Below are 27,564 nucleotides of genomic sequence, written 5' to 3'. Positions count from 1 at the left end.
CGAGCTAGCTGCGAGTGCAGCGAGGGATTGCAGCGAGAGTCTGAGGGCGCAACGACAGGCTATGGGCTGATCCAGTGGAGCTTGTTCGGTTGCGACTCACAATGCTTGTTGCTACTTGCTCCTAGTGTGGCGCATCGATGCATCGAAACTCCGGAATTACATGAATTGAACATTAAAAACTTGATCCCGTGCCTACAAAACCTTCAAAATAGACCCAAACATCACTAGACACAAATGTTAGTTTCTTTAGTAAAGTTAAACAAACAAAATAAATAAATAAAAACGATGAACGAAAAATTAAACTAAAAATAAAGTAAACTAAGAATAAGTTAAATTAACCAAATAGATGAATAAAATAAAAATAAATAATAAAATAGAAATAATTGAAACAAAAAAAAAATTAAAATGAGAGAGAGTTAGAGATCGGGTTGCCTCCCGATAAACGCTCGTTTTAAGTCATTAGCTTGACTCCAAACCTCAAAAATCAAGTGTCGATGGGAGGATCGGAGAGATAGATCGTCTCCAATTTTCCGATAAACGCTCCTTCAGTGTATAGCTTCAAACGTTGACCGTTCACTTTAAATTTGGTGCCATTGTCACTAGCAACCTCAATAGCTCCATGTTCCTTGACGTCGGTGACAGTAAAGGGTCCGGACCATCTAGACTTAAGCTTTCCTGGGAAAAGCCGTAATCGTGAATTATAAAGCAAGACCTTATCACCGATGTTGAACTCTCGTTTCTGGATCATCTTATCATGAAACTTCTTCGTTTGCTCCTTATAGAGCCTATGATTCTCGTAAGCTTCAAACCGAAGTTCATCTAGCTCATTCAATTGAAGAAGTCTCTCTTCACCGGCCGCTTCTAAATCCATATTGATCTCCTTGACAGCCCATTTGGAGAGATATTCCATTTCAACCGGTAAATGACAAGCTTTGCCGTACACCAACCGATACGGAGTTGTCCCTAACGGAGTCTTTTAGGCCGTGCGCAACGCCCACAATGTGTCATCCAACTTCAACGACCAATCCTTTCGAGACTTGTTGACCACTTTTTCGAGAATTCTCTTGATCTGTCGATTAGAAACTTCGACTTGGCCACTCGTTTGAGGATGATAAGCCATGCCAACCTTTTGAGTAACTCCGTGCTTCTTCAGAAGAGCCTTGAAAGTCCGTTGATGAAAATGTGAACCCCCATCACTAATCACGACCCTTGGGACTCCGAAGCGCGGAAAGATGATTTTCTTGAAAAGCTTCTTTACGACGTTAGAGTCGTTGGTTGGCGATGCAATAGCTTCCACCCACTTTGTAACATAATCAACGGCAACCAAGATGTATCGATTCCCACATGAAGAAGGGAACAGTCCCATAAAATCAATGCCCCATACATCGAATGGCTCAACCTCAAGAATTCCGGTTTGTGGTAGCTCTTGCCTTTTCGAAACGTTGCCCGTTCGTTGACATTCGTCACATGCATTACAAAAGAAACGAGCATCCTTGAATATAGAAGGCCAATAGAAACCACTTTGAAGAGTTCGATGGGCGGTCGGAATAACACCAAGATGACCACTAGAAGGTAAACTGTGGCAATGCTTAAGAACCCCGTGGGTATCCCAATCCGCTACACACCTACGAAACATACCATCGGCACACTTCCGATACAAATGCGGATCATCCCAAAAATACCGCTTAGCATCATGGTAGAATCTCTTACGTTGTTGATATGTCAACTCCGGAGGATGGGAGCCACCAACACAATAGTTTGCGAAGTCCGCATACCATGGGGATTGAGTAGACACAGAGAATAGATGATCGTCAGGAAACGAATCATTGATAGGCCCGTCTGTGCTAGATTGAAATTTCAACCGAGAGAGATGATCTGCAACAACATTCTCTGCACCCTTCTTATCCCGAATCTCCAAATCAAATTCCTAGAGAAGAAGAATCCATCGAATAAGTCTCGGTTTGGCCTCTTTCTTGGCCAACAAATACTTTAGGGCGGCATGATCAGTGTGTACAATGACTTTCGAACCAACAAGATACGTCCGAAATTTGTCAAGAGCATAAACAACCGCAAGGAGCTCTTTCTCAGTAGTAGCATAATTCATCTGAGCTCCGTCCAAGGTTTTGCTTGCATAATAGATGGCATGCAACACCTTGTTCCTTCTTTGGCCAAGCACTGCTCCAACAGCATAATCACTCGCATCACACATAATTTCGAACGGCAAATCCCAATCCGGAGGCTGAATGATCGGAGCAGTTATCAATGCTTTCTTGATCCTGTCAAAAGACTCCAAACAAGCATTAGTGAACTCAAACGTGGCATCCTTGAGCAGTAATTGAGTGAGGGGTTTCGCAATTTTAGAAAAATCTTTTATGAAACGGCGATAGAAACCCGCATGACCGAGAAAACTCCTCACTCCCTTGACATTCACGGGAGGGGGAAGTTTCTCGATCACCTCAATTTTTGCTCGGTCAACTTGGATGCCACGCTCAGAAATAAGATGACCAAGTACCACTCCTTCATTGACCATAAAGTGGCACTTTTCCCAGTTCAATACCAAATTCACTTCAGAACAACGTTTAAGCACTTTAGAAAGATTATGCAAGCATACATCAAAGTCAGAACCATAAACACTAAAATCATCCATAAATACCTCCATGATATCCTCGATGAAGTCAGAAAAAATGGCCATCATACACCTTTGAAATGTAGCAGGGGCGTTGCACAAACCAAACGGCATTCTACGGTATGCAAAAGTTCCATATGGACAGGTGAACGTCGTCTTCTCCTGGTCGTCCGGGTGAATGGGAATCTGAAAGAAACCTGAATATCCATCCAAATAACAGAAAAAGTTGTGTTTTGCTAATCTTTCTAGCATCTGGTCAATAAAGGGGAGGGGAAAGTGATCCTTCAAGGTGGCCGTATTCAACATTCTATAATCTATACACATACGCCAACCTGTGACAACACGAGTAGGGATAAGCTCATCCTTATCATTATTAACGACCGTTGTCCCCCCCTTTTTAGGAACGACTTGCACCGGGCTCACCCATTTAGAATCTGAAATGGGATAGATGATGCCCGCATCAAGTAGTTTCACTACCTCTTTTCTCACCACATCTTGCATATTAAGATTCAAACGACGTTGTGGCTGTATGCGAGGGCGGTGATCTGCTTCCAAGTTAATTCTATGCATACAAAAGTCAGGACTAATTCCCTTGAGATCGTCAATGCTATACCCGATTGCCTTTTTGTGCATACGGAGCACGGTCAGAAGCTTAGAAAGCTGGCTATCGTCGAGTGCAGCATTAACGATCACAGGAAAATCCTCATTATCATCAAGAAATGCACATTTAAGGTGAGATGGTAATGGTTTTAGTTCTACCTTCGTTACCTGTGGCTCGGAAATAGAGCAAACAGTTTCCAATACCTCAAAACCATCGACCTTCTCAGCTTCAATTCCATCTAAATCCGAGATCAAGGAATCAATCTCACAATCTCCTTCTCCTTTATGGGCTTCCAAGGTGAGAGTCGCCAGCAATAGATCATCATACAACATTCTAGGAATGTTGTCTAGAGAAATTTCTTCTGCAATATCAATCCTGCAACAAGTATTCTCAAGCATAGGAGACTTCACAGCATTGGTTAGATTAAAAGTAACAGTATCATCACCAACACTCAAAGTAAGAGACCCAGACTTGACATCAATAACGGCACCTGCAGTACATAAAAATGGCCTACCCAAAATTATGGGGATTTGACTATCCTCCTCCATATCTAGCACCACAAAATCAACAGGAATGTAGAATTTTCCCACCCGGACAGGAACATCCTCCAAAATACCTAAAGGATATTTTATAGAACGATCTGCCATTTGCAAAGTGATTTGTGTGCATTTTAGTTTTCCCATATCCAACCTATTACAGACAGAAAGGGGCATGACAGACACACTTGCACCTAAATCACATAATGCTTTATCAATGAACAATGCACCTACATGACAGGGGATGGAAAAACTACCCGGATCCTTAAGTTTGGGTGGAGACTTATTTTGCAATATGGCACTACACTCTTCAGTTAGAGCGACTCTCTCCACACCACCATAATCCCTTTTCTAAGTGATCATCTCTTTCAAAAATTTTGCATAAACAGGAACTTGAGATATTAAATCAGTAAAAGGGACCGTTAGCTCAAGATTCTTGACCATTGCCAAGAACTTACCAAGCTGTTGATCGACCTTAGTTTTCTGCATCCGGTGAGGGAAAGGTAACTTAGGCACAATAGGGAGAGAATAAGAAATCTTCTCTTTCCCCTTATTTGCACCAACATCATCAGCATTATCAACTTCCAGGATTTGAGGCTCTGCACCAATTGCTTTCCCTGGTCCATCTGTGTTCTCCTTAGCAAGAGTTGCATCATCAGTGGGCATCGGGGGTCCATTATATTTAGTGCCACTTCTAAGAGTTATAGCATTGGCACTTTCTCTGTTCTGGGGCGGAGTAGGTTGCCGTGGTAGTGTACCCGGTTGCCTTTGAGATAGAGTGTCAGCAAGTTGAGCAACTTGATTCTCCAACATTTTATTCTGATTCTTCAACTCTTTGATGCTCTCATCATGATTCTTTTGAGCTATCTCTGCGGTCTTCTGCATATTTGCAATGAGCTTATACAGATCACTCATGTTAGGCTCTGGAGTAGCACTGCTCTGAGGGGGTTGTTGATATCCTTGATGCGGGGGCCTATTAAACCCCGGGGGAGCATTATGTGAGGCTCCTTGTTGAAATGGAGGCCTAGCAACATGTGGTTGAGGTGGATGGAACTGTGGTTGCGACCATTGTTGCTGGGGTTGAGGATTCTGAACATTGTTGCCCCGATATGAGAAATTTGGATGATTCTTCCAACCCGGATTAAATGAATTGGAATATGGGTCATTGGGTTGTCTCTGTTGAAAAGCATTCACTTGCTCCAATTGCGTAGTATCCTGTAAACTATAAGAGCACTCATGACCAAAGTGACCTTGGATGCCACATACTTCGCAGTAAGAAGTTGTCACTGGAGCTACACTAGACATAGCATTGATACTCATTGGGGGAGTGCTAGACTGAGGAGCCTTCAAAGAATCGATCTTCAGGTTCAAGGCTGCCACTTGTGAGGACAATAGAGCATAAGCATCGACATCCAATTTTCCCTTCTTAGATGTGGATCTGGTGGTGTTGTAATGGTTGGCAGCTAAATTGGCAAGAAAATCATAACCTGCATCCACTTCTTTGTCAAGAAAAACACCCCCAGCAGCAGAATCAACCGTGTTCTTTGTTTCATCTTGCAAACCATGGTAGAAAATCTGAACCAAGAACCATTTTTCAATGTTGTGATGCGGACACGACCGCTGCAAAGCCTTGAATCTATCCCAGGCTTCTCGAAGTGATTCGCCAGGTTCTTGAGTGAATGTAGTCAGCTTATGCCTTATTTCAGCAGTCTTGGTGGGTGGAAAGAATTCTTCTAGAAAGGCCTGTGAAATAGCACTCCACTCTGTCTCCTTGACATCATTCAACCATGTCTGAGCCTTATCACGAAGGCTAAAACCAAACAACATGACTTTCAATTGGTCTTGAGTGACCCCTTGATGCTTGATAGTACCACACAGTTGGTTGAACCTCTGCAAATGGTTGGTGGGTTCCTCAGATGGATGGCCACCAAATTGACTTTGTGAGACCATGGAGATTAGAGCGGGCTTGATCTCAAAGTTGACTGCATCAATAGTTGGCATTGTGAGCCCAGTCGGAACACTATTCGAGGAAGGAACCCCATATGATTTCAGGGATTTAGACATCGTGTGACTCGGTGGAGTCTGTGAGTCTTGGGACCCTAACTGCTTCTTCTTTTTCTGTTGCTTTTTTAGTTGACGAAGGGTCTTTCCAAGATCGGGATCGGGAGGAACCAAGGTACCCGTTCTGGCAGACCTGGGCATAAACAACAACGAAAGAAAACGCAGTGAGATTTGCCTCAATTGGAACTGAGAGTTCCAATGAGACAATGGAAACAGTTCAAATAATCAAACTAAAACTAATAGAATATAGCCGTCTCCCCGGCAACGGCGCCAAAAACTTGATGAGTTAAAAAGTGATACCGCAAGTGCACGGTGTCTGTTGTTAGCAGATACTTAGCAAATACGGGTCGATCCCACAGGGAGACAAGTTCTATTAGTTTTTGCCCAATTATACGAACTATTTCAATAACGAAAGTTGAGTTTGAGTATTAACTACTAAAGCTAAAGCAATAATAAAAATGCGTAATTTATCAATGAATTAAAGGTCTAGGGCGTCTGTTCGGTTCACCATGCTTATACCAATCCAATAACACAATTCAATTCGACAACGAATAAACTAGGCCGAGTAATTAAAGTACATGCTAATCCTACGGTCGGGTCTTAACACTTTCAATTCAACATATGCAGTACGATCGCTAACATAATCAGAATTGCCAGTTGTACAAAGCCTCTAAAAACACGATCTTTCGATTCTAATTCCTATTAGCTAGATAATTAATCCATGAAATTGGCCGATAACATGAATCAACGATTAAGAACAAATCAATTGGAATTACTCAATCATAATCTATAAATTAACGAACTTTAATGCATAACGATTATGGTATAAACATGGCTTCCCTTACTTAGCCCTAGAAAAAGACTACTCGCTCATAATTAATTTAACAATCATGAAACGAATAATAATAATGGAATTCATAATCAACGAACGAATTAATCTAAGGAACGAAAAATAATAAATTTGAATTAGAGAAAAAGAAATTATGAAATTACCTTAGATTGGTGAATGAATGAATTCAGAAAAGCGTTCGACAATGAAAAGAGAAAAATAAAAATAAACGTTCAAAGAATTCTAAGGAAGAAAAATAACATAAGATAAGAGCCCTAGGAATATAATTCCCTTCAATATTTATAGGCTTCCTATGAATGAAATAATAATAAATAAATAAATGAGAAAATAAAAATAGAAGTCGTCAACGATTGGTCGATGGCATGAGAGACATACACAATATGGATTCGTCGGCCTGGACGCACTGTGGGCGCAGCACTTCGCTATGGGCAAGCCAGCAACTGCTCAGTGAAGCGTGAGTGAGATGTGGGCGCAGCAACCCTTACTGTGGGCGCAGCACTTCTTGCTGTGGGCGCAGCACTTCGCTGTGAGCATGGCAGACGATGTTTAGTGAAGCGACGGGGTGCTGCGGGCTGGGTGCGGCCACAAAGCTCTAGATATGGGCATAAAGCACTTCGATGTGGCCACATTGCACGATTCAAGTACGATGTTGCAACGATGCTTCCCACATCACCAAGATTTTATGGCGAGCATCAGAAACTAGCTTCATGTCATCCAAAATAACGAATTGCCTCGATGGCCGAATAACTCAAGCTAAGTGAACCGGAACTTCCGCAAATCATTTCCGAAAACTTCATTTTCCGATCAAACACGACGTTTTCAATACGAACCATCCGATAGCCATTCGACCCACCTCTAAATCTCCAGAAACATCCAAATGATTGTAAAATCACCTGAAATATCAAAAAAAACACAAACGGAGCGTAATAGAGTACGATAACGACGACTTATGCAATAATAACTCTAAATGCAACAAAAATGAGAGAAATGCCTAGAAATGCAACCTAATTGAGCCTAAAATACCCTATATAAATATGATTCATCAAGCGACGAGTGAGACCGTTTTTAGTTTCCTGAGCTCGGACGCCCAGGCTTTGGTGAGGGCGAGCTCACTGTTTCCGGTGGTCGAGACCTTTTGGGAGATACTGCGGCTTAATATCTCCCTGTCCTTTCTGCGGTCGTTCATGAGGTGGTGGTGGGATACCACCAACACCTTCCATTTTCCTTGGGGTGAGATGACGATCACTCCCGAGGACTACACGGCTTTGACGGGCTTGACCTTTACAGGGAACCCCGTTCGTTTGAGGTCGGATGGCCCACCGCCGACTGTTGCTGAGGGTACCAGGCTCCTGGGCTCGTGGATGGCCATGAGATTGCCTTCGTACCAGCCCCGTGGGATACCTTTCGCTGACCTGATGTGGGCCTTGGAGCATGGGGTAGAGGAGTCGTCTTCGAGACAGGCTCGACTGTTCTACCTCCATTTTATTACTTCCACTTTTCTATCGGGTCCGACTGACACCTTTGACCCGAGGTGGATAGGCATGGTGGAGGACGTGTCTACACTAGGTGACTATTGCTGGGGCGATTTGGGCTATGCGACGCTCGTCGGCCAGATGAGTTTAGCGGTGCGCGACTCGGACCCGAGTAGACGTCACTTTGTCATTACATTAGCGGGAGTGCCGCGTTTGATCGAGGTATGTGCCTAGACTTTCTTTTGTTTTCTCGCTTTTACCGGGCCTCTTTTTTTTGATGTTTTATTGTCTTTTCCTTTTGTAGCTGTGGGCCTTTGAGCACTTACCTTGGTTGGCTCCCCGAAAGAGGCAGAGGCCTTTGGAGTACCCTGCCGGTCGTCGTTGGGGTTGGAAGAAGAAGCTGACAGTGCGTCCACCGCCCGATACCGTGTGGGATCTCATTCGGGACGGGAACCCTGAGCATGTGCAGAATCTTATCCTCTATCTCGTATTTCGTCATTCTTTTTATTTTCTATGTGCGAGATCTGACCGTGTTTGTACAAAAACAGGTGGTTTGGACCCCATGGCTCTCTTTTAGGGGTACTTATGCTTCGGTCAGGGATAGTTATGCCCTGAGCCAGATGCGGGTCTTGTTCGTTGGCCGCCGGGACCCTGTTTGGCACCTGGGAGAGCGGGTACGTATGCAGACGGTCGGGGCTTTTTTGGTGCCTAGGCCTCCGCCTGCGACCATGCTGTCTACTCGTTCGATAGGCGAGTCGTGGAGGGTCCACTCGAGGACTGGCGTGCCGGCGACGGAGTTGGTGATAGAGGGAGCTAGCTATTATCAGTTTATCCAGGATTCTCTTCGTCTCCCAGAGCCTGGCGCTGTAAGTTGCCCTCTCTTTTCGTATTGATTTTAGTGTTTTCATGCTCGTGCCCATGTGTTTATGTCTACTGTGTTTTGTGCAGGAGTGTCCTGACCCTTCGTTGGGGGGATGGGTGCTTCCCGATGCTCGGATCTCGTATACCGGAGAGAGTGGATCCGAGATTGTGGAGACTTTCCCGGAAGACCGGGTTTTCCATGCTCCGCTCCCTGAGGGAGTACAGGCGGTATGCACCTTTTATTTGTGCACTCTTCTTATATCTTTCTTTTTTTCTTTTGTTACTAACATTCCTGTTTCAGGTTCCGGCCCGTACGGCCAACGCGATGGTGGGGGTGATCAACCGGTTGAAGTCCGCGTTGGTTCGGGCCCGATCTGCACTTTCTTGCAGGAGCCCCCACTCTACTCGGGTAATGTGCCCTCTTTTTTTCTTTTGATCTGTACCTTTTGTTTGGCTTTCTGTTACTCACCCTCTTTTTGTCTTTTCTTGTAGACGGGTGTTGGACGAGCCGGGGCCGACGACGCGGGTCCCTCGGGCGGGGGACACGGTCGTGAGAGAGAGAGGGCACGACACTCGCCCCTACGGCATCGCCGTTCCGACGCGAGGGTGAGTTCTTCCGGGGAGAGGTCCGAGCCGGAGCGTAGGCGACGTTCCGTGTCGGTGGCCCGAGAGCCTAGCCCCGAGTTGCAGTCACAACCTCATTTTTGGGGTGATTCTGGCTGGGGGTCCTCATACCACGGGGAGTGGAGTGGATAGACCGGCGAGGCTTGGAGACATGAAGCCGATGACGAGTCTTAGGCTTACCTCCTGTTTTGTATATATTCATTCTTGTATTCCGCATATATATATATTTTTTGCGATTTTTTGGTGCAAGAATGTTTTGAGCCTTCTGTGGGCTTTGCTTTAACATATTATAGTAATATTAGCTTTCTAAACCAACGACGAATTTTGAAAAGAGAAAGAATTCCGTAAAAATAATGAGTTCATACAAGAGTGCACACATATTTTTAGACTAACCGACTACTTGGGGTATTACATATGCATGTTCACCATTTTTCGTTTTTTGCCGACTCGTGCCATACTCCTTTGTTGGGCTTGTTCCTGAAAATTCTTGTGGCTTTGTTTTTCATTCTATTTGGTCTTTCCCGTGCATGGGTTAGGGTAAAGTGCCCTTTGCAATATCCTTTCTTCTTGATGCGTTGCATGACTTTATTATTTTTTAATTTTTATTGGACCGAATCCTTGATAAGGATTGCCTACGTATCTTGTCAGAATCAGGTCGCGCGTAGTTCTAGATTTTTTTTTGAAAGGGTGTTCATTACATGTATGCTTCCCCCCCAAGTGTTCGTGGTTCCTTTGATGGTTCGAAAAAGGAGTACGAACACTTGCAGAAGCGGGAGGATAGGTGGCAAGAGAGAATGACGCCCATACACGGGCGTAGGAAATATCGGCGCCCAGGCCTGGGCGTGAAAAATAACAGCGCTCAGTCCTGGGCGTTAAAACATGGTCCTTCGCCTTTTTCTACTTTATCGAGTTTTATGTCGTTTGCTTAGAGTAATGTGCAGAATGCTTGCTTGTGAGTCTTAACGTGTTTTATTAGATGCCTTAACTCCGGACTGAATTTTATTAAATATAGTACTTTTTCAATTGGTCTAAGTTCGTGAGGTTAGCGAATTCCGCTCCATCTATGTCAGCTAGTTGGACTGCTCCGCCAGGTAGGATGGTCTTTACAAAATATGGTCCTGTCTAGTTAGGCCGAAATTTTCCTCGAGGGTCCGTAGTAGGTGCGCGGACTTCGTTTAATACAAAATCGCCTTCTTTGATATTTCGAGGTTTGACTCTTTTGTTGAATTGCCTTGCGATGCGCTTTTGATACACTTGCACGTGATGTAAAGCTCTCAACCTCCGTTCGTCTAAAAGGACGAGCTCGTCGTACCTAGCTTGAACCCAATCAGCCTCGGGTAGCTTGCTTTCTAGGACGATCCGGAGGGAGGGAATTTCCAACTCGATCGGTTGAAGTGCTTCCATTCCGTATACCAAGGAGTAGGGTGTTACTCCAATGGAGGTGCGGATTGAGGTTCGATAGCCCCATAATGCGAAGTGTAATTTGTTGGGCCAATCCTTATAATTTTCGGCCATTTTTTCGATTATGACTTTAATATTTTTGTTGGCCGCCTCTACCGTGCCGTTCATTTGCGGCCTGTAGGGAGAGGATTTATGGTGTTTGACATGATATTTTTCGAGCAGGTCTTGGACTTCGGCCCTAAAGTGGGAACCTTGGTCACTTATGATTTCATGTGGAACCCCGTATCGACAGAATATGTTCTTTTCTAGGAATCGAGCGACATGTTTGGCCGTTAATTTTGCATAGGAGACTGCCTCTACCCATTTAGTGAAGTAATCAATTGCGACTAAAACGTACTCGTGTCCCCCTACGCCTGTTGGTGTTACCTTGCCGATTATATCTATACCCCAGGTGGAAAAGGGCCATGGAGAAGTGAAGGTGTATAATTTTGAGGGAGGCAAATGGTTAAGGTTACTGAAGATTTGGCATTTTGGGCAAGTTTTTACAAAGTGATGGCAATCGGTTTCCATAGTGGTCCAATAGTACCCTGAGCGGGATATTTTTCGGGATAGCATTTTTCCGTTCATATGGGGTCCGCACACGCCGTTATGGTATTCTTCCATTAGTCTTTGGGCTTGGTTTTGGTGGACACAAAGTAACTTGATTTTATTTGGCGTGTACTTGTACAATTCTCCCAGAATTATGCTATATTGTGAAGCGAGGAGGCGTGGGGCCATTTGTGCTCGCTGGGAGGTGTTTGGGGGGAATTCCCCACTTGTTTTGTAACGAAGGATGTCCGTATACCATGGTTCTTCTTCGGTGTTTTCAGGTTCGGAGTCTATGGCACAGCAATAAGCCGGCTCTTTCCTTCGCTCGACCCGAAGGGTCACCCCGTCCCATTCATTCGGAATGTTGAGCATTGAAGCTAGCTTCGCTAGTGCATCCGCGAATTGGTTGTCGTCTCTTATACTCGATTTTTTCAAATTGCTCGACTATTTGGTCTAAGTGAGCTTGATATTTTGAGAGACTAGTGCTTCGGACCTTCCATCTTTTGGATATATGGTTGATTATTAGAGAAGAATCCCCGAAGACTTGTAGATTTTTGACTCCGAGGCTAACTGCGGCCTCTAGCCCCAACTATGCAGGCCTAGTATTCGGCGGCGTTGTTTGTGGCCTCGAAGTAAAGTTTGACGGAAATTGGTATATGGGCCCCTTCGAGACTGACTAGGAGAACTCCGACGCCGCATCCTTTCTGGTTGGACGCGCCATCGAAGTATAGTGTCCAATAGTCGTCTCGTATCATCAGAAGTTCCTCGTCAGGGAGGAGGTAAGCTTCTGTGGTTTCCTCATTCGTGGCATGCTCGACCAGGAATTCGGCTACCGCTCTACCTTTGATTGTTTTTTCTGGCATGAATTTTAGGTCGAATTCTGAGAGCATGACTAGCCACCTGGACAGGTGACCATTTAGGGCGGGCTTTTCGAACATGTATTTTAAGGGGTCTAGTTGTGACACTATATGAACAGTGTGGGCCCATAGGTAATGTCTGAGTTTTTTGGATGCCCAGACGAGGGCGGGGCAGGTTTTCTCAAGTTCTGTGTATCTCGTCTCGTACTGTATGAACTTCTTGCTCAAGTAGTAAATGGCTCGCTCGGATCCATGTACACACTGTGAGAGCATAGCTCCCGTTGCAGTATCCGTGACGGTTAGGTATAGGCGTAAAGGGATTCCAGGCAAAGGCGGGGAGAGGACGGGTGGTTTGCTTAGATATTCTTTGGTTTTATGGAAGGCAGTTTGGCATTGTTCATCCCATTCGACTTTTTCTTCTTTTCTTAATTTTTTGAATATTGGCTCACAAGTCATAGTAAGCTTGGAAATGAACCTACTAATGTATTGCAGCTTTCCTAGGAAGCCCCTTATCTGTTTTTCAGTTTTTGGTGGGGGCATTTCGGTAATGGCTTTGATCTTGGATGGGTCAATCTCGATTCCTCGCGTACTAACAACATATCCTAGAAATTTTCCAGAGGTTACCCCGAACACACATTTTTGTGGATTTAGTCTCATGTTATATTTCAAGATTCGGGTGAAGAACTTTTTAAGTGCCGGGAGGTGAGCGTGCCGGTCTTTAGATTTGACGATCATGTCGTCCACATAGACCTCGATTTCTTTGTGTATCATGTCATGGAGTAACGTGGTGGCTGTTCTTTGATAGGTGGCCCCCGCGTTTTTCAAACCAAAAGGCATTACAGTGTAACAATATGTACCCCAAGGGGTAATGAAAGTTGTTTTTTTCATGTCTTCTTCTGCCATGAGTATTTGGTTATATCCGGCGTACCCGTCCATAAAGGAGAGGAGTGCGTGCTCTGCGGTGTTGTCTACTAGTATGTCAATGTGAGGTAGAAGGAAGTCATCTTTGGGACTGGCTTTGTTGAGGTCTCGAAAGTCTACGCACATTCGCACGCGTCCATCTTTTTTAGGTACGGGGACAATATTGGCCACCCATTCTGGGTAGTTGGAGACTTTTATAAAGCCGGCGTCTAATTGTTTAGTGACTTCTTCTTTTATTTTCAAGGCTATCTCTGGTTTGAGCCGCCGTAGCTTTTGTTTTACTGGCGTCATTTTGGGATCTAGCGGAATTTTATGCTCAGCGATTTCTCGATCTATCCCTGGCATGTCTTTGTAGGACCAAGCAAAGACACCCTCGAATTCCCGCAAAGTGGAGATTAGATCGGCTTTTTCAGTGGGAGTTAAGGTGAGGCCAATTTTAATGATTTTAGGATTTTCTTCTGTTCCAATATTTACCGATTCTGTGTCCTCAATTATAGGAGTTTTGAGTTCTTGCTCATTTACAGCTTTTATCAATTCGGTATATTCCTCTTCTGGCTCTTTTTCGTGCTCATTAGTGACGAGACATTCTGCATTATTACTCTGTTTTTTAAGCGGCATATACTCAAAAGTTTTGTTTATCTTATTAAAGTCATGAAGCATTACATCAAAAAGATCTCCCGGAGTAGATATTTCCGGGTCTAAACTATTTTTGGGAGGGGTTACAATTTTGCTAGGTTCGGACTCGGAGTCAGACTCGGATTCAGACTCTAATTCTTCGTACATCGGACCCTCTCCCGCAGATATCTTGAACTTCATCCCACGAGCATTAGTCCATTTGAAAGTCTTGCGCCACCCTCGTTGGATTTGGTCATCTTTTGAGGGTGATGGAGCGATCAATTTAGTAGGATCGAACAATTCATCTTGAAGAGCTAATGCCATAATTTCTGGTTCATTCTTTGCTCTTTTCTTTTCTAGCCCAAACAATAGCCCGAAAGCATGTGAGTTGGGGAGCGTTTTTGGCATAGCACGATTCTTTGAGGCGAGTGGCCTTTGAGAACGTAAAGGGTCGTGTTCCAGAGCATGCATCTCTTGGGTTTGTGCGACCTCTAGGTATAGATGTTCGGGATATGCTTCTTCCATCGCGTTCCTTGATGGCTTATCACGGGTAGGTATTCAGGGGCCCTGCATTATTGTTGGTGAGTAGGAGACACATTAGTTTGTTCGTGAGTCGGTTTTTTAGACATTTTATGACTACCCTTAAGTCGGACTAGTATATTTGGACTACTATGTGTGCACTTTGAATTCTTTATATTTTCGAAAATCTTTGCCCGCGTGACATTCATAATTATTGGCATGTTCGGTTTTGGTGCCGAATATTGTCGTCGTAGGAGGCCTATCAACGACACAAAGAGTTATTTATTATTTGTTTTTTTTTGAGTCGCCTTTAGAACCGAGTGCTTTTTCTTACGCCTTCGTAGCAATTCCTTTTTTACGAACGTTTTTTGGTGCTACGTGTTTTTTTCTTTTGCGCGGGCACCGAGGCTGCTGCGCCTGACCAGAAGGCCAAGCAGCAACTTCGGCGCCCAGCGTCGGGCGTGAGAAATTCTGGTGCCCAGCCAGGGGCGTTGAAAATGCGTCCCTGGCTGATTCTCGTTTTCTGTTTGCGTCTACTTTTGTTTATGCGACTTCGATTTGCGTGGTTGCCTAATAACGTCCTTTACGCGTTGTGCAGCGTTTGTGGGATTCGTTACAGGCCATCCCGAGCGTAGCTTATTTTTGTGGCGATCATTCGGGTTTGCGGAACACGTATTTCGGTATAACACTTTGGCAAATTAGTCTATGAATGTTTGGGCAATTTTTAAGGTCGTTGGTTTTCTAGGATAGTTTGTCACACACAATCACATATTTCGCTACACATAACTAACATTCATCATGAGGCGATAATAACATGTCATGTAGTTTATGATAGGCTTCTATGGGTAGTTATTTGCGCCTGGTTTGGTACCGCTTCTATCGTAGATCCAACACATGCCCCGGTCGAGGTAGTGTCTTCAACAGACGAATTTCGCCCAAGAGGCCAACCCGCAAGTGCAAGCCAAGGGGGCATGCAGGCGAGAGGGACCTAGTGGGCGAGCGATTGGGTTTGGGACGGGTGTACTACTAGCAAAAGTGCCGAGTGGACAACATTCGAAGCGTATGCACCCCCCGATTGGCGATGGGTATCCTTAGTCCAAACTCCCTGAGGGAGCCAAGATTCATTATGCGGTTCTGCCCGTTCACATTAATATGCTGATTTTCAGGTCGTCCCAACTTGATGGGGAAATAAACGCGGGGTAGGATCGTTTCACCCTTCGGCTATTTTGATTACCTACAAGCACGAGTATTTCCTTCACTATCCCCAGCGGAGTCGCTACTGTGAGGGGGTCAAAAAAGCACGAGGCTAATGCGTGACCTCGTCCCTCGTGGGTGTGACGATTCTTTTTATTCAATCAAGTGTAATTGGATTTCCTGTGAGTTTACACCCAATTGACTAGTAATATAGGAGTCGCCATTCAGTTTTTAACGACAATGAGAAAAACTGACAAAACCCGGTTATCGTGACATAAAGGGAGTGCAATTATGTTTGACCACAACGGCCGTAGGTTCCCTTGTGATCCCTGGTGTGGGGATCTCTCAACATACACCCGCAAGGTAGAGATTGAGGGTTCGGGGGACTGTAACTACCGAGAGGAGTACTCGCTCGTCGATAACTCCAGAGGCAGGATATCCTTACTAGCTCAGCATAAATAATTGAAGGGACATGCGTTAACTATTAAACTAATCTGAGTTGATTTTAGCAATATGCAACATATAATACTAGATCGATCGCGATTATCTGATTTAAATAGCATTAAAGGACCTAGCATGATAATCCAATTTCCCAAAAATATTATATTTGTTAGGCGTGGTAGAACAATCAGATTTAGTTAGTTTAACAGTTCATAAAAAGGGCGAGGAAAGCAATTAAATCATAGAAAAGGGACACATTACGACGCACCCTTGAGAGGTGCGTCACGGTTCTCAGAAAACTAACCACTTTGACTTTGCTATTTCTCCTTTTTATTTAACGAATCTCAAATTATGGGACAGGATACGTGCTGTTCGATTTATGGATCGATTGCGACAGAACGCGTGAACAATTTCGCAGCGTGAGGCTTAGGCTAGGGGTTGGAGTCAATACTCAGAATATGAATTGTGTGTTGTTATTTCACGTCGAACTTGGGCTATATTTATAGAAAAGAGTTTGTGGAAAGATAGAATTGCAGAGCTCTAATCCACAAAGAATTAGGAAAAAACACGTACCCAGGTAATTCCAGCGCCCTGGCCTGGGCGCCGAAGATTTCGTCGCCTAGAGCCAGGCGTTGAAAATAGGGTCTGGGCTGTTTTCTTAGTCAGATTCGGATTCCTGAAATCCGTAGTGTTTGAGACTTAATCGAGTCTTTTAGTGCGTATCAATTTCATGACGGAATGCGTCTGGGCCCGTTACGAACTCTAGGCTCGTGAGGATTTTAATTAATACGTAACTCTTATTTCCGAATCATATTAGGAATAGGATTCTCGCAGTTCTCTATCTCATTTAGGATTTATGTTGGAGTGCAACACCTAATTCTGACAGGTTTCTATCTTTTATGACTTGCCACTTTTAGAAGCTACCCTTTACGGCAGTTACTATTTTTAGCAGGTTTCCATAAATAGCATGTTTCTATAAATAGCAGGTTTCGGGTGAAACGAGAAGGGTGATTGAGATTCGTTATTTTATAGGAGATGCGTTGTCAAGTGGAGATTTATGTTTTCATTATCGAACCTTTCCCTTTCGGGAATGGGGACAAAAGTAGGTGTCTACAATCGCCCGGGTCACTAACTAGTTTATAACTAAAAGTTAACGAACTACTAGTAAAAGTTTTTAAATCATGCCAAAAATATATAATAGGATTTTTTGGATAAAACCACCTTTTAAAGTTCAACTTTTTGAAAAAACCACCTTATATGTTTTTAAAAAAAAAACCCACCTTGTATGTTCAAAGTTTTAGAATTCACCACCAAATACAAACGTCTGTCAACAATTCCGTCTGTGGGGCCCACATCCAATGACCCAAAATTAATTTCCCTCCAATTTCACTCGTCACCCTCTCTCTCTTCTCATTTACTGCGCTCTTCATCTTCTCAACCTTCTTCTGGTTCCTCTTTCACTCTTCCCCTCATTTATTCTCTGTACTTTTGTCCTCAACCACCACTTTCGAATCTCTCTTTCTTCCATCATTGTCTGTTTCTACAACAAAGTACAAGAAAAAGCCAAGGTTGGGGACCAAAGGGGTCTTCTTGGACGTCACAAGGGAGGGGGACCAGAAACCCCATGTGTGTGTTGTAATCTGTGGCGAAAGCACTATTAAGGTATTAAACAATAACCCTAATCTCGAATTTGGTAATTAATTAGTGAAAAATTTCTGGTTTTGTTGATTATAAACCCTAAAAAATTGATTTGTTAAAGTTGATGCTATTTGGTTGATTAAAATATAATTTGGGTGTTTTTGTATGAATAAACAATGAAATTAGTTTGGAATTGGCTTGTTGCACATGAAATTAGTTAAATAATCATTGATTTATGTAATATGCTTGCCTTTAATTTGCCCCTTATTATCCAACATTGTAGGTGTTTGTGTTACGTGTTTGTTTCCGGGTCTGATAATGTGTTCGGGTTTCGTGTGTCGTGTTCAACCTCGTTTCGTGTTTCTGTTTTTATTTGGTGTATATTGTTAATTTAATTTTGGCTTTATTTTACGGATTTTCAGCAAAATGGCACACTTGTATGAGGATGGGTTTGCTGATCTTAGGATTAAATTAGGTGGGGAATTTAGGGACTCAACATTTAAAGGCAGACACATTGTGAAGTATGTGGGGGGTTGTGTTTACTTAAAACCATATGTTTGTATTCAAAGCAAGGGAGTGAGTGGGCTTAGACAGATTGTAATCGAGGGGTTCAAATGCTCTAATCTACCTATACCATCGGATATGAGGATGTTTTACCGGATGAACGGGCGGTCATTAACCACTGGGGTGGTTGAAATTAGCAATGAAGAGGACATTTTAGGAGTTTTACAGACTAAGGACATACATGGGTATGTTGAGATTTTAACCTTAGCAACATTTGAGTGACCCCAATTACCACCACTTCCTGTAACTCCGTTGTATAGAACCAAACTTCCCGGGTTTTCAGAAATTTTAAGAGAGGAAAGCAGGCCCCAAACCAATCTAATCAACCCATTCAGACCTCCTTCCCAAACTGGCCACCCAAGTGAACCCACCACACACAAATCAGCCCAACCCAATATCTCTTCCTTACTGAAATCAGCCCACCCAAATCATTCACAGTATAGAGAAAGGTTGAGTGAAGATGAGGGTCAAAGCAGCCAAAACACAGGGTTTGATTTCAGTGGTATAGGGGGGAGAGTGAAATTGTCTGCTACGAGGAGCATTAGAAACAGTGGAGTGGGTTCTTCTTCCTCCAATTGGGCAGAAGCTGCTATTGTGTTGAGTGAAGATGAGTGGTTAGCTAGCCTATCCAACAGAGAACCATCACCACAACCATCTCCCCATCCATCTCCACCACCATCTCCAGCTGCAGATACACAGCCTTCCCCACAAATCAACACTGAAAACACTGACAACACACCCCAGAGGACTCCAAAACTTAAGAGAGTTGCACAGAGGAAGAAAAAAGGGGAGAAAGGGCATACTGAAGTGGGTGGTAAGAAAAAGAAGAAGAGAACAAGTAAGAAGCAGTTGTTTGAACGGTCATCTAGTTCAGATCTGTCTGATTTGGACATAGATTGGGTTGCAGGGGAGGAAGAGATAGGTTTAGATGATGATGAGTCCTTGTTTTTGCAGACTAGAGTTAGTGATGATCTGTTTAGGCAGCTAAGACACAGTATTGGGGGGAATGCTAATATTGGGGATGATAGTGTTCAGAGGAACTTGAGAGATCTTGAAGAGCTTGAGGTGAATAACCAAGAGGAGCTTCATTGGGACAGTGATGAGCTAAGGAGTGTTGGTGGATCTGATGATGATTTTGAGGATGATTATTGTACCTTCAACCCTGTAGTGGACTTCAAAAGGAAGATCCAGTTGAAGATTGGGCAGAGATTTTCATCTGTTGTTGTGGTTAGGAAGGCACTAAGGGCACATGCTGCTGAGAACAAGTACGATTTCTACTTCCTTCACAATGAGCAACAGAGGATAACTGTGCAGTGTAGGAATAGGTGTGGGTGTCCTTGGGACAGTGGTAGGGGTAGGAAACCTAGTTGTGCATGTCCAAACAAATTCCCTTTCAAAATCCATGTGAGGATGTTGCCACAAACTGATTATCTGCAGATTAGGACAATGAATCTAAGGCATACATGTGTTAGGACTACTGTGAGCAAATGTGTGAAGTCTGATTACTTATTTGAGAGATACTTGGAGACTTGGAGATCAGATCCTCACTGGAAACTGAAAAAGTTCATGGAAAGGGTGATGCTTGAATTAGGTGTTAAGATAACTTATTCCACTGCTTGGTTGGCAAGGGCTAGAGCAAAGTTGGCTCTATATGGGTCATCAGCAGAGCAGTATGGCAGAGTGTGGGAATATGCCAAAGCATTCTTGACACATAACCCTGGCAGTAGTTGTTTGGTGTTGGTTGACAGCAGTTTTGGGCCTGAGAAGCCCCTGTTCTTGAGGATGTACTGATGTCTAGAACCTTTGATGAATGGGTTAAGGAATGGTTGTAGGCCAATTGTTGGATTGGATGGCTGTCACTTGAAGGGTGCATATCTAGGTCAGATATTGGTAGCTGTTGGGAAGGATGGGAATAATAATATCTTCCCCATTGCATGGGAAACTGTGGAGATAGAAAACACAGACATGGTGTTGATTTATTGATTTGTTTATGAAGGATTTTGATGGTTGATAGAGGGAAAAACTAGGTCGTTACTAGTCTTACACCTAAATCAACTTAAATACCTAAACTAACCACAAGAATCAAGTAGAGTGGCAAGCGAAGGGTCGATATCCACAGGGAATTGCGAGTTCCGTAGCTAGAAATGCTAACATAAGATAATTCGAAAAGGGATTGGTTGTTGAAAAAGAAAGAAGATTCAAACTAAGCGATTAAAATGTTAAACAAGGATTAAAAACACTAGGGGATTGAGATTCACCAAGGGATACATGCAATGGGGGAAATAAGGATTTGGGGATTAACTAAACTTGCAAAGACAAATTGAAAGGGGAATCGATCTTTAAAATCCTCAAGCAACGAATCATGCTTCCGCAATCAACCCAAAGCCTAAGAACTAATCAAAATAAATCCGATCGAAATCATACAATGCAATGACTTACAATCCCTTTCCAAATCAATGCATCGCGTTCCATTGACCAAGCAAAGTTACGTCTAACCAAGCAAGCAACGAGGACCCCCCAACTTATGCATTTAATTGAAAAACTAGCAAATCCTACCTTAAAACCCCACACATGAAAACCCTAGGCTACACCCAAACCCCTAGATGAGAACTACTCACTCATGGACTTGACTACAAATTTTAACATAATGAATTCAATGGAAGTATGCATTTCCGAATAATCAAAGCAAAAATCCCTAACCAAAGAGTTCAAGCTAGTTTCATCATGGGAATCAAATCTATAGGCAAAACCATCATCCACAATACAATCAAAATCACCAAATCTCAAGAGATTAGCAAGGAAACTAATAAGTCTAATCATAAAGGATTAGGAAAAACTAAACAATCAAACAAGTAGGAAGGAAAAATATAAAAGTGCCTATTTTTGGGGTTTTTGATTAATGAGAAAAATAAGAGACAAAATAAGAAAAATCACAAATTAATGACATTAAATAGAAATAAGAGTTGAGAATTTTTATAATGAAGCTTCAAAATCCAAGATTAGGGAGAATCCCAAGCAATACAATGAGCAATGAATGAAGTTCTCCTCCTTTCTCTCTCTAAAATTAATTTCAAACTACTTTTGTAAAAAACTAGGTTTTCTAAAAGCTCCTAAAATGCTTTAAATAGTCCCGAAAAGTGGCTCAGCGCTGGCAGCAGGTTCGGCCGAACATAAATGAAGTTCGGCCGAACTAAGAGGCAAGTTCGGCCGAACATAATGCAGGTTCGGCCGAACCTGGGAAGAGACAGGCGCTACTGATTGCGATGTTCGGTCGAACAATAGGGGAGGTTCGGCCGAACTTTTGTGAATGTTCGGCCGGACTCTGGGCTTAATTCTTCAGGCTGTCCTGCTTTGGTTCGGCCGAACACCTCTGAAGTTCAGCCGAACATCTTGAGTTTTTTGACTCCTTCCTTCCACTTCGAGCTTTCCTTGGATACCGTTGACTTCCATTGACTATTCCGTCCATTTTACTTGTTTCCCTACACATTAACAAACCCATGAAAAGCAAAAGCTTGACAAAAATTAAGAAAAACAAGGCGAAAGGGCGGTAATTAGGGGAAACCGAGTCAACTAGCATGTAAGAGCAAAAGGACTAAAATGAGCATAAAAGGGGAGGAAAACAAACAAAAACAAGAATAAAAAGATACAAAATACTATCCTAGGAGTGACATAAATGTTACTCATCAATGGTGGAAGCAATGGTACGTGTTGGCTTGACTTTTATGTCTGACAGACAAAAGGTAATTTTCTTTGATTTTGTTGCTTATATTTCTGGTTTTATTTGTTCATTAAGGTGCACACACTGACTTAAAAAATGGTGTAGGGTTTGCTTGAAGCAATCAAGACAGTGACTCCACAAGCCAACAACAGATTCTGTGTTAGGCACATATGGGCAAACTTTAAGCTCAATTTCACTAGAACTTTGTTTAAGGACTTGTTTTGGGATGCAGCTAGAGCTACAACATTTGTAAGTGTCTAATTTCACTGGCATTTGTACACACAAAGTTCAGACTAGATGATATGTGCAGATCAGCTGATCTGTGTAGATCAGCTGATCTGTACATATCAGTTTGTGCAGATGAGCTGGTCTGTATAGATCCTTTGATATGTGAATATTAGCTGATCTGTACAGATCAAATGATTTATGCAGATCAGTTGATCTGTGCATATCATATGATATGTGCAGATCAGTTGATCTGTACAGATCATATGATATGTGCAGACCAGTTGTTCTATACAGATCAAAGGATCTGTGCAGATTAGTTGATCTGTGCAGATGATTAAATTTTAGGGTTGGACTCGTTCCCGAGTTGGTTTTCAGTTAAAGTCAAACTTTTAAAGAGTTGGAATCGTTCCCGAGTTGGTTTTCAGTTAAAGTCAAACTTTTAAAGAGTCGGACTCGTTCCCGATTAAAGTTTGTTTTTAATGATTTGGTAATGTCAAACTTTTAAGAGTTGGACTCGTTCCCGAGTTGGTTTCACTTAAAGTCAAACTTTTTAAGAGTCGAACTCGTTCCCAATTATTGCTTGTTTTTAATGAGTTGGTAATGTCAAACTCTTTACAGTCACACTTTTTAAGAGTTGGACTCGTTCCCGAGTTGCTTTTCACTTAAAGTCATACTTTTTAAGAGTTGGACTCGTTCCCGATTATTGCTTGTTTTTAATGAGTTGGTAATGTTTTTGTTGTAGATGGATTTTGAAATTGCAATGGAGTCCATCAGATTCCTTGATGAGGATGCTTGGTGCTACCTAGATGACATCCAACCAGCACATTGGTCTAGGTGGGCCTTCTTGACTGATGTGAAGTCAAACATGTTGTTGAACAACTTGTGTGAGACTTTTAATGTTGTCATCAAAGATGCAAGGGACAAACCAATTCTAACTCAGATGGAATGGATGAGGAGGTACATGATGAAAAGGAACAACGATAAATGGGAGGCTGCTAAGAAGATGAAAGGAAGGAAACTGATGCCATACATAGGCATAGTGTTTGATGGCTTGGAGAAGTACAGCAGGGGGTGTATTGTGCAACAGAGTAGGGATGACCAATATGAGGTGGAATTAGGCAGTGACCAAGTCACTGTTGATTTGTCTAACAAAACATGCTCTTGCTTCTACTGGGATCTAACAGGTATCCCCTGTGTGCATGCATACTCCTGCATCATGGACAAAAGAGCTAATCCAGATGACTATGTGCATGAGTATTACAGCATGGAGAAGTACCTGAAAGCTTATGAAAAGCCAGTGAAACCAATGCCTGGTGCTAAGTTTTGGGAGAAGGTGGATGTTCCTGCACCAGCACCACCTAGATACAAGGTACAACCTGGCAGGCCAAAGGTAAACAAGAGGAGACTGGAAGCAGGGGTGAAACAAGGGAAAGGGAAGAAGGCCAAGGGAGACCAACATACCCAGGTTGAGCACCCTAAAAGACCAAAAAAACAAAACAAGTGTGGGAAGTGTGGTGGACTAGGTCACAACAGAACAACTTGCAAGAAGGATGGTGCACCTGATCAACCAGCTTACAAAGGGCAGGGTGGTAGGCCAACATCCAACACTCCATGGGTTGCTAAACAGAGAAGAAAGAAGGAAGAAAGGGTACTTAAGGCTGCTGTAGCTGCAGCTGCATGTGCAGGATCTTCAAGTCAGCCCCAATCCCAAGTAACCCAAACACAACAGTCCCAAACTCATCAACACCAGTCCCAAACTCAGCCACAACAACCTAGGACTAAAATGCCAGTGAGGAGGACCATTACTTCTGATTTGTAGTTTGTAGTTTCTAGCATTTGGAAACAATGCCTTGAAGTGTAATTTTGCTATTTTCAGAACAACACAACAACTAGTGATAATTTTGCTAATTTTGACTTAGTATTATGACAATTAATCAATTTAATGCCTTGGTAATCTTGTTTTTAAGTTGTTCTTGTTCCTGGTATAATTGTTCTTGCTTCTGGTATTGGTGGTGATTGCTGCTGGTATTGTATTTGTTCTTGCTGCTGGTGTTGTTCTTCTTGCTGCTGGTGTTGTTCTTCTTGCTGTTGTGGTTGTACTTCTTGCTGCAGATATTGTACTTCAGTTGTTGATGTTGTTACAATTATTGCATCAGTTCTGAATTGGCAACACAACCAAAGTTGACTTAGGTTGACTTTGGTCAGTCAACTTTGGTTGGTCTTCTGCTATGTTTACCTGCTGGTAGTGTTCTTCTTGCTGCTGGTGGTGTTGTATGGTTGTTCTTGCTGCTGGTGTTCTTATTGCTGCATCAGTTCTGAATTGGCAACCCAACCAAAGCTGACTTAGGTTGACTTTGATCAGTAACCTTTGGTCAGTCAACTTTGGTTGGTAAGTTGTTGCTTAGGTTGATTTTAAACATGTTTCACTTTTAATTGTTGACTTATAGTTGACTTAAGTTAACAAAAGTTGACTTATGTCCGCAATAGTTCACTTTTAATTGTTCAATTCAACTCATTCTCGAGTTGCAATGACTAAATCTTTGATCGTTTACGATTCTTTCAAGATTGATCATTTCTTTTCAACCATTATTTCAATGTCGAATAATTGACGGGATTAGGATAGACCATACTCAATTTGAAAAGTTTTGAGTTGACGGAGTTTAGACCTAAAAGAACAGAAAAATGACCAGCTTTACGACAATTGTAGCAACTTATTTGCCTCTTCATTACTCCTAATTAAAAAAGAACGGTAAGACAAACATATTCATTCAATGATTCCAACGATATTACATTTCCATCCATCAATTAAACGCAATCAATTCAACCATCGTTACACTAAATCATTCAATCATACCATCCTACATTCGGATCACTAATGACACCCTTAATTCAAAAACTACTTGAATAAAATCACAACACCAAATACAATAACTACAAACATTAGGCAAGCCACGAATAACAAACTTTGATCTGCTCCTCCGTTAAGAATGTGCTTTTCTGGACCATTCATGATCCACCTTTTCGGGTAGCTCAACTCATCAAGCTTTTTTTTCATGTCATTCATCTCAATTTGCATCAATCTTTTCTCCAACAACAGATTCCTTATGACATCCCTCTGCCAGAAAGTGCTTTCCAAATCAGTCCACCAAAAATACGAGCATCTCCGTGTATCGGTTTCTCGATCATAGAATTTGCAACTAATTAATTTTCGACCCGGATTTTCGTGGGTCCAAGAAGTCAGCCTTGCCACAGGAGCTCCGCAATAACAATACTCTCGTGGACCATCAACCTGCAACAATCAATTGAGGTAAATTCCCCAAATTGCAAAACCCCCCAAATTCAACAATTTAAGAACCCTAATTTCAATTAACCTGTTTAATCACGCGAACCATGTTGATTTTTGGGGGAAAGCGCCGAAATTGGATTGTTAATGAATTGTACTTGATAATTTGGAAGAGGAATTCGCGATTTTTAGAGAATTTTTGAGATTTTTTTGAGGGTGGAGTGTATCCATGGAGGTTCTGGTTAAAAGGAAGAAGAAGAAAGAAAAAGAGGAGGGAAAATGAATATGGCCGTTGGATGTGGGCCCCACAGACGGAATTGTTGACAGACGTTTGTATTTGGTGGTGAATTCTAAAACTTTGAACATAAAACGTGGTTTTTTTTAAAAAAAACATATAAGGTGGTTTTTTCAAAAACTTGAACTTTAAAAGGTGGTTTTATCCAAAAAATCCTATATAATATGTCCAAACTTGGACATTATTGGGCCGAACAACATATGATCAGCTCCATAATAGTGATATAATCTTGTGAACAAATACTATGTATATAATACTTCCTTTGCTTAGAAAATACTCGCAATGTTTGAACTTTTTACACTATTCATATATTCTACTTTGACTATTGTTGCCGATTTATATGTCAGGTAAAACATAGTCATGCGAGATCTTGTTAGATTCTTCTTAATACGTATTTTCAAAATATCAACTTTTTATAATTCTTGTTTGAAGAGAATTTAGAATATTAACGATCAAAGTTGTATGTTGGCATGCGTGAAAGTGACTAAAATCAAATGATATGTTAATTAGCCTATTAGTTTGGGGTTTGTGACTCTGTATATGATACTACCTCCGTTTCAGAAAGTTATTTACGCTTTGGAAAATGTGTCCAAAGTATGAAAACTTTGACCGTTAATTCCCACTATTATACACATCAAAATGTTACATGTAAGATCTTGTTAGATTCACTACAAGAAATTGTACTATTAACGACGGGAAATCCCGTCGTGAAAGGCCAATAATCGTTGATTAACGACGGGATTTCCTATCGCGAACCCGTCATAAAAGGGGGCCGTCGTTAATGAAAATCCCGTCGTAATTCCGTCGTAAACCCGTCATAAAAGACATTTGTGACGGCTATTCCCGTCATTGTTTGGTTGTTAGCCCCGTCGCAAAAGGCTTTTACGACGGGATTTTTGACCCGTCGTAATTAAGTTGTCGTTAAAGATACAAATTCTTGTAGTGATTGGTCTCGTTATTCATTTTGAGAATATTAACTTTTTATAATTTCTTTTCATACAAAATTGGATATATTAACGGTCAAATATTGCACCGGAGTCCGTGTAAATAGTAAGTGTAAAGATCTTTTTGAAACGGAGGAAGTAGATCTTAGTTTCTAACTCTCTCTCTTTCCATTTATAATTTGTATGCTCCTGTGGCTCATTTACACCTAATATTTAAAACTACATAATGTGGTTTAAACAAAAAAAAAAAAAAAACAGTGCATCTCTACGTCAAACACACAGCAAAAATCAGAATAGAATAACATTTTCTGAAGACTTGTGATATGGAATAGAATTTACAAGTAGAAAAAGCAATGATAATACAGAGAATCTCTTTCTCCGTACGATGGAATTGATGTCTTGCCACAAATCTAAGCAAAGTAACGAGCTAGGGATCTCCTACTCCCAACAAAAAGGAACACACAACTACACAAGGCACAATCATTAAGTTTGGATTGGCTTTAACTCATAAGAGTTACTCCTAATTACTAATTTGGTTTATATCATAGAGATTAGTCTTAGACGAGAGTCATGAGACGGGTTACAATAACTAATGAGGCATCTTGGTTTCACAGTTAAGTATTCTAAGTCGCCTTATACAAGATTTTAGAATTAAGTCATTAAGATGATAAACTATTGACAACTATACATGAAAAAAAAAACCCTCAATCAATCTAATAGCATTATA

The 27,564-nt window shown here is 42.1% G+C and overlaps 2 protein-coding genes across 2 annotated transcripts; one reads left to right on the top strand and one right to left on the bottom strand.

The window, feature by feature from the left end:
- Positions 1 to 484: 484 nt before the first annotated feature.
- Positions 485 to 910, bottom strand: LOC130471298 (uncharacterized). Its single transcript, XM_056841342.1, has one exon. The coding sequence runs from the start codon at positions 908 to 910 to the stop codon at positions 485 to 487; it is 426 nt and encodes a 141-aa protein (XP_056697320.1).
- Positions 911 to 22,055: 21,145 nt separating this feature from the next.
- On the top strand, positions 22,056 to 24,134 carry LOC110778556 (uncharacterized). Its single transcript, XM_021983104.2, has 3 exons — positions 22,056 to 22,109; positions 22,193 to 22,336; positions 23,058 to 24,134. Exons 1-3 carry the CDS (start codon positions 22,056 to 22,058, stop codon positions 24,132 to 24,134), a joined length of 1,275 nt encoding a protein of 424 aa, XP_021838796.2.
- The last annotated feature ends 3,430 nt before the right edge of the window (positions 24,135 to 27,564 follow it).

Source organism: Spinacia oleracea, chromosome 4, assembly GCF_020520425.1.
Source record: "Spinacia oleracea cultivar Varoflay chromosome 4, BTI_SOV_V1, whole genome shotgun sequence".
Classification (NCBI taxonomy): domain Eukaryota; kingdom Viridiplantae; phylum Streptophyta; class Magnoliopsida; order Caryophyllales; family Amaranthaceae; genus Spinacia; species Spinacia oleracea.
The sequence above is the reverse complement of the archived record's forward strand: the minus strand, read 5'-3'. Positions and strand labels throughout refer to the sequence as shown.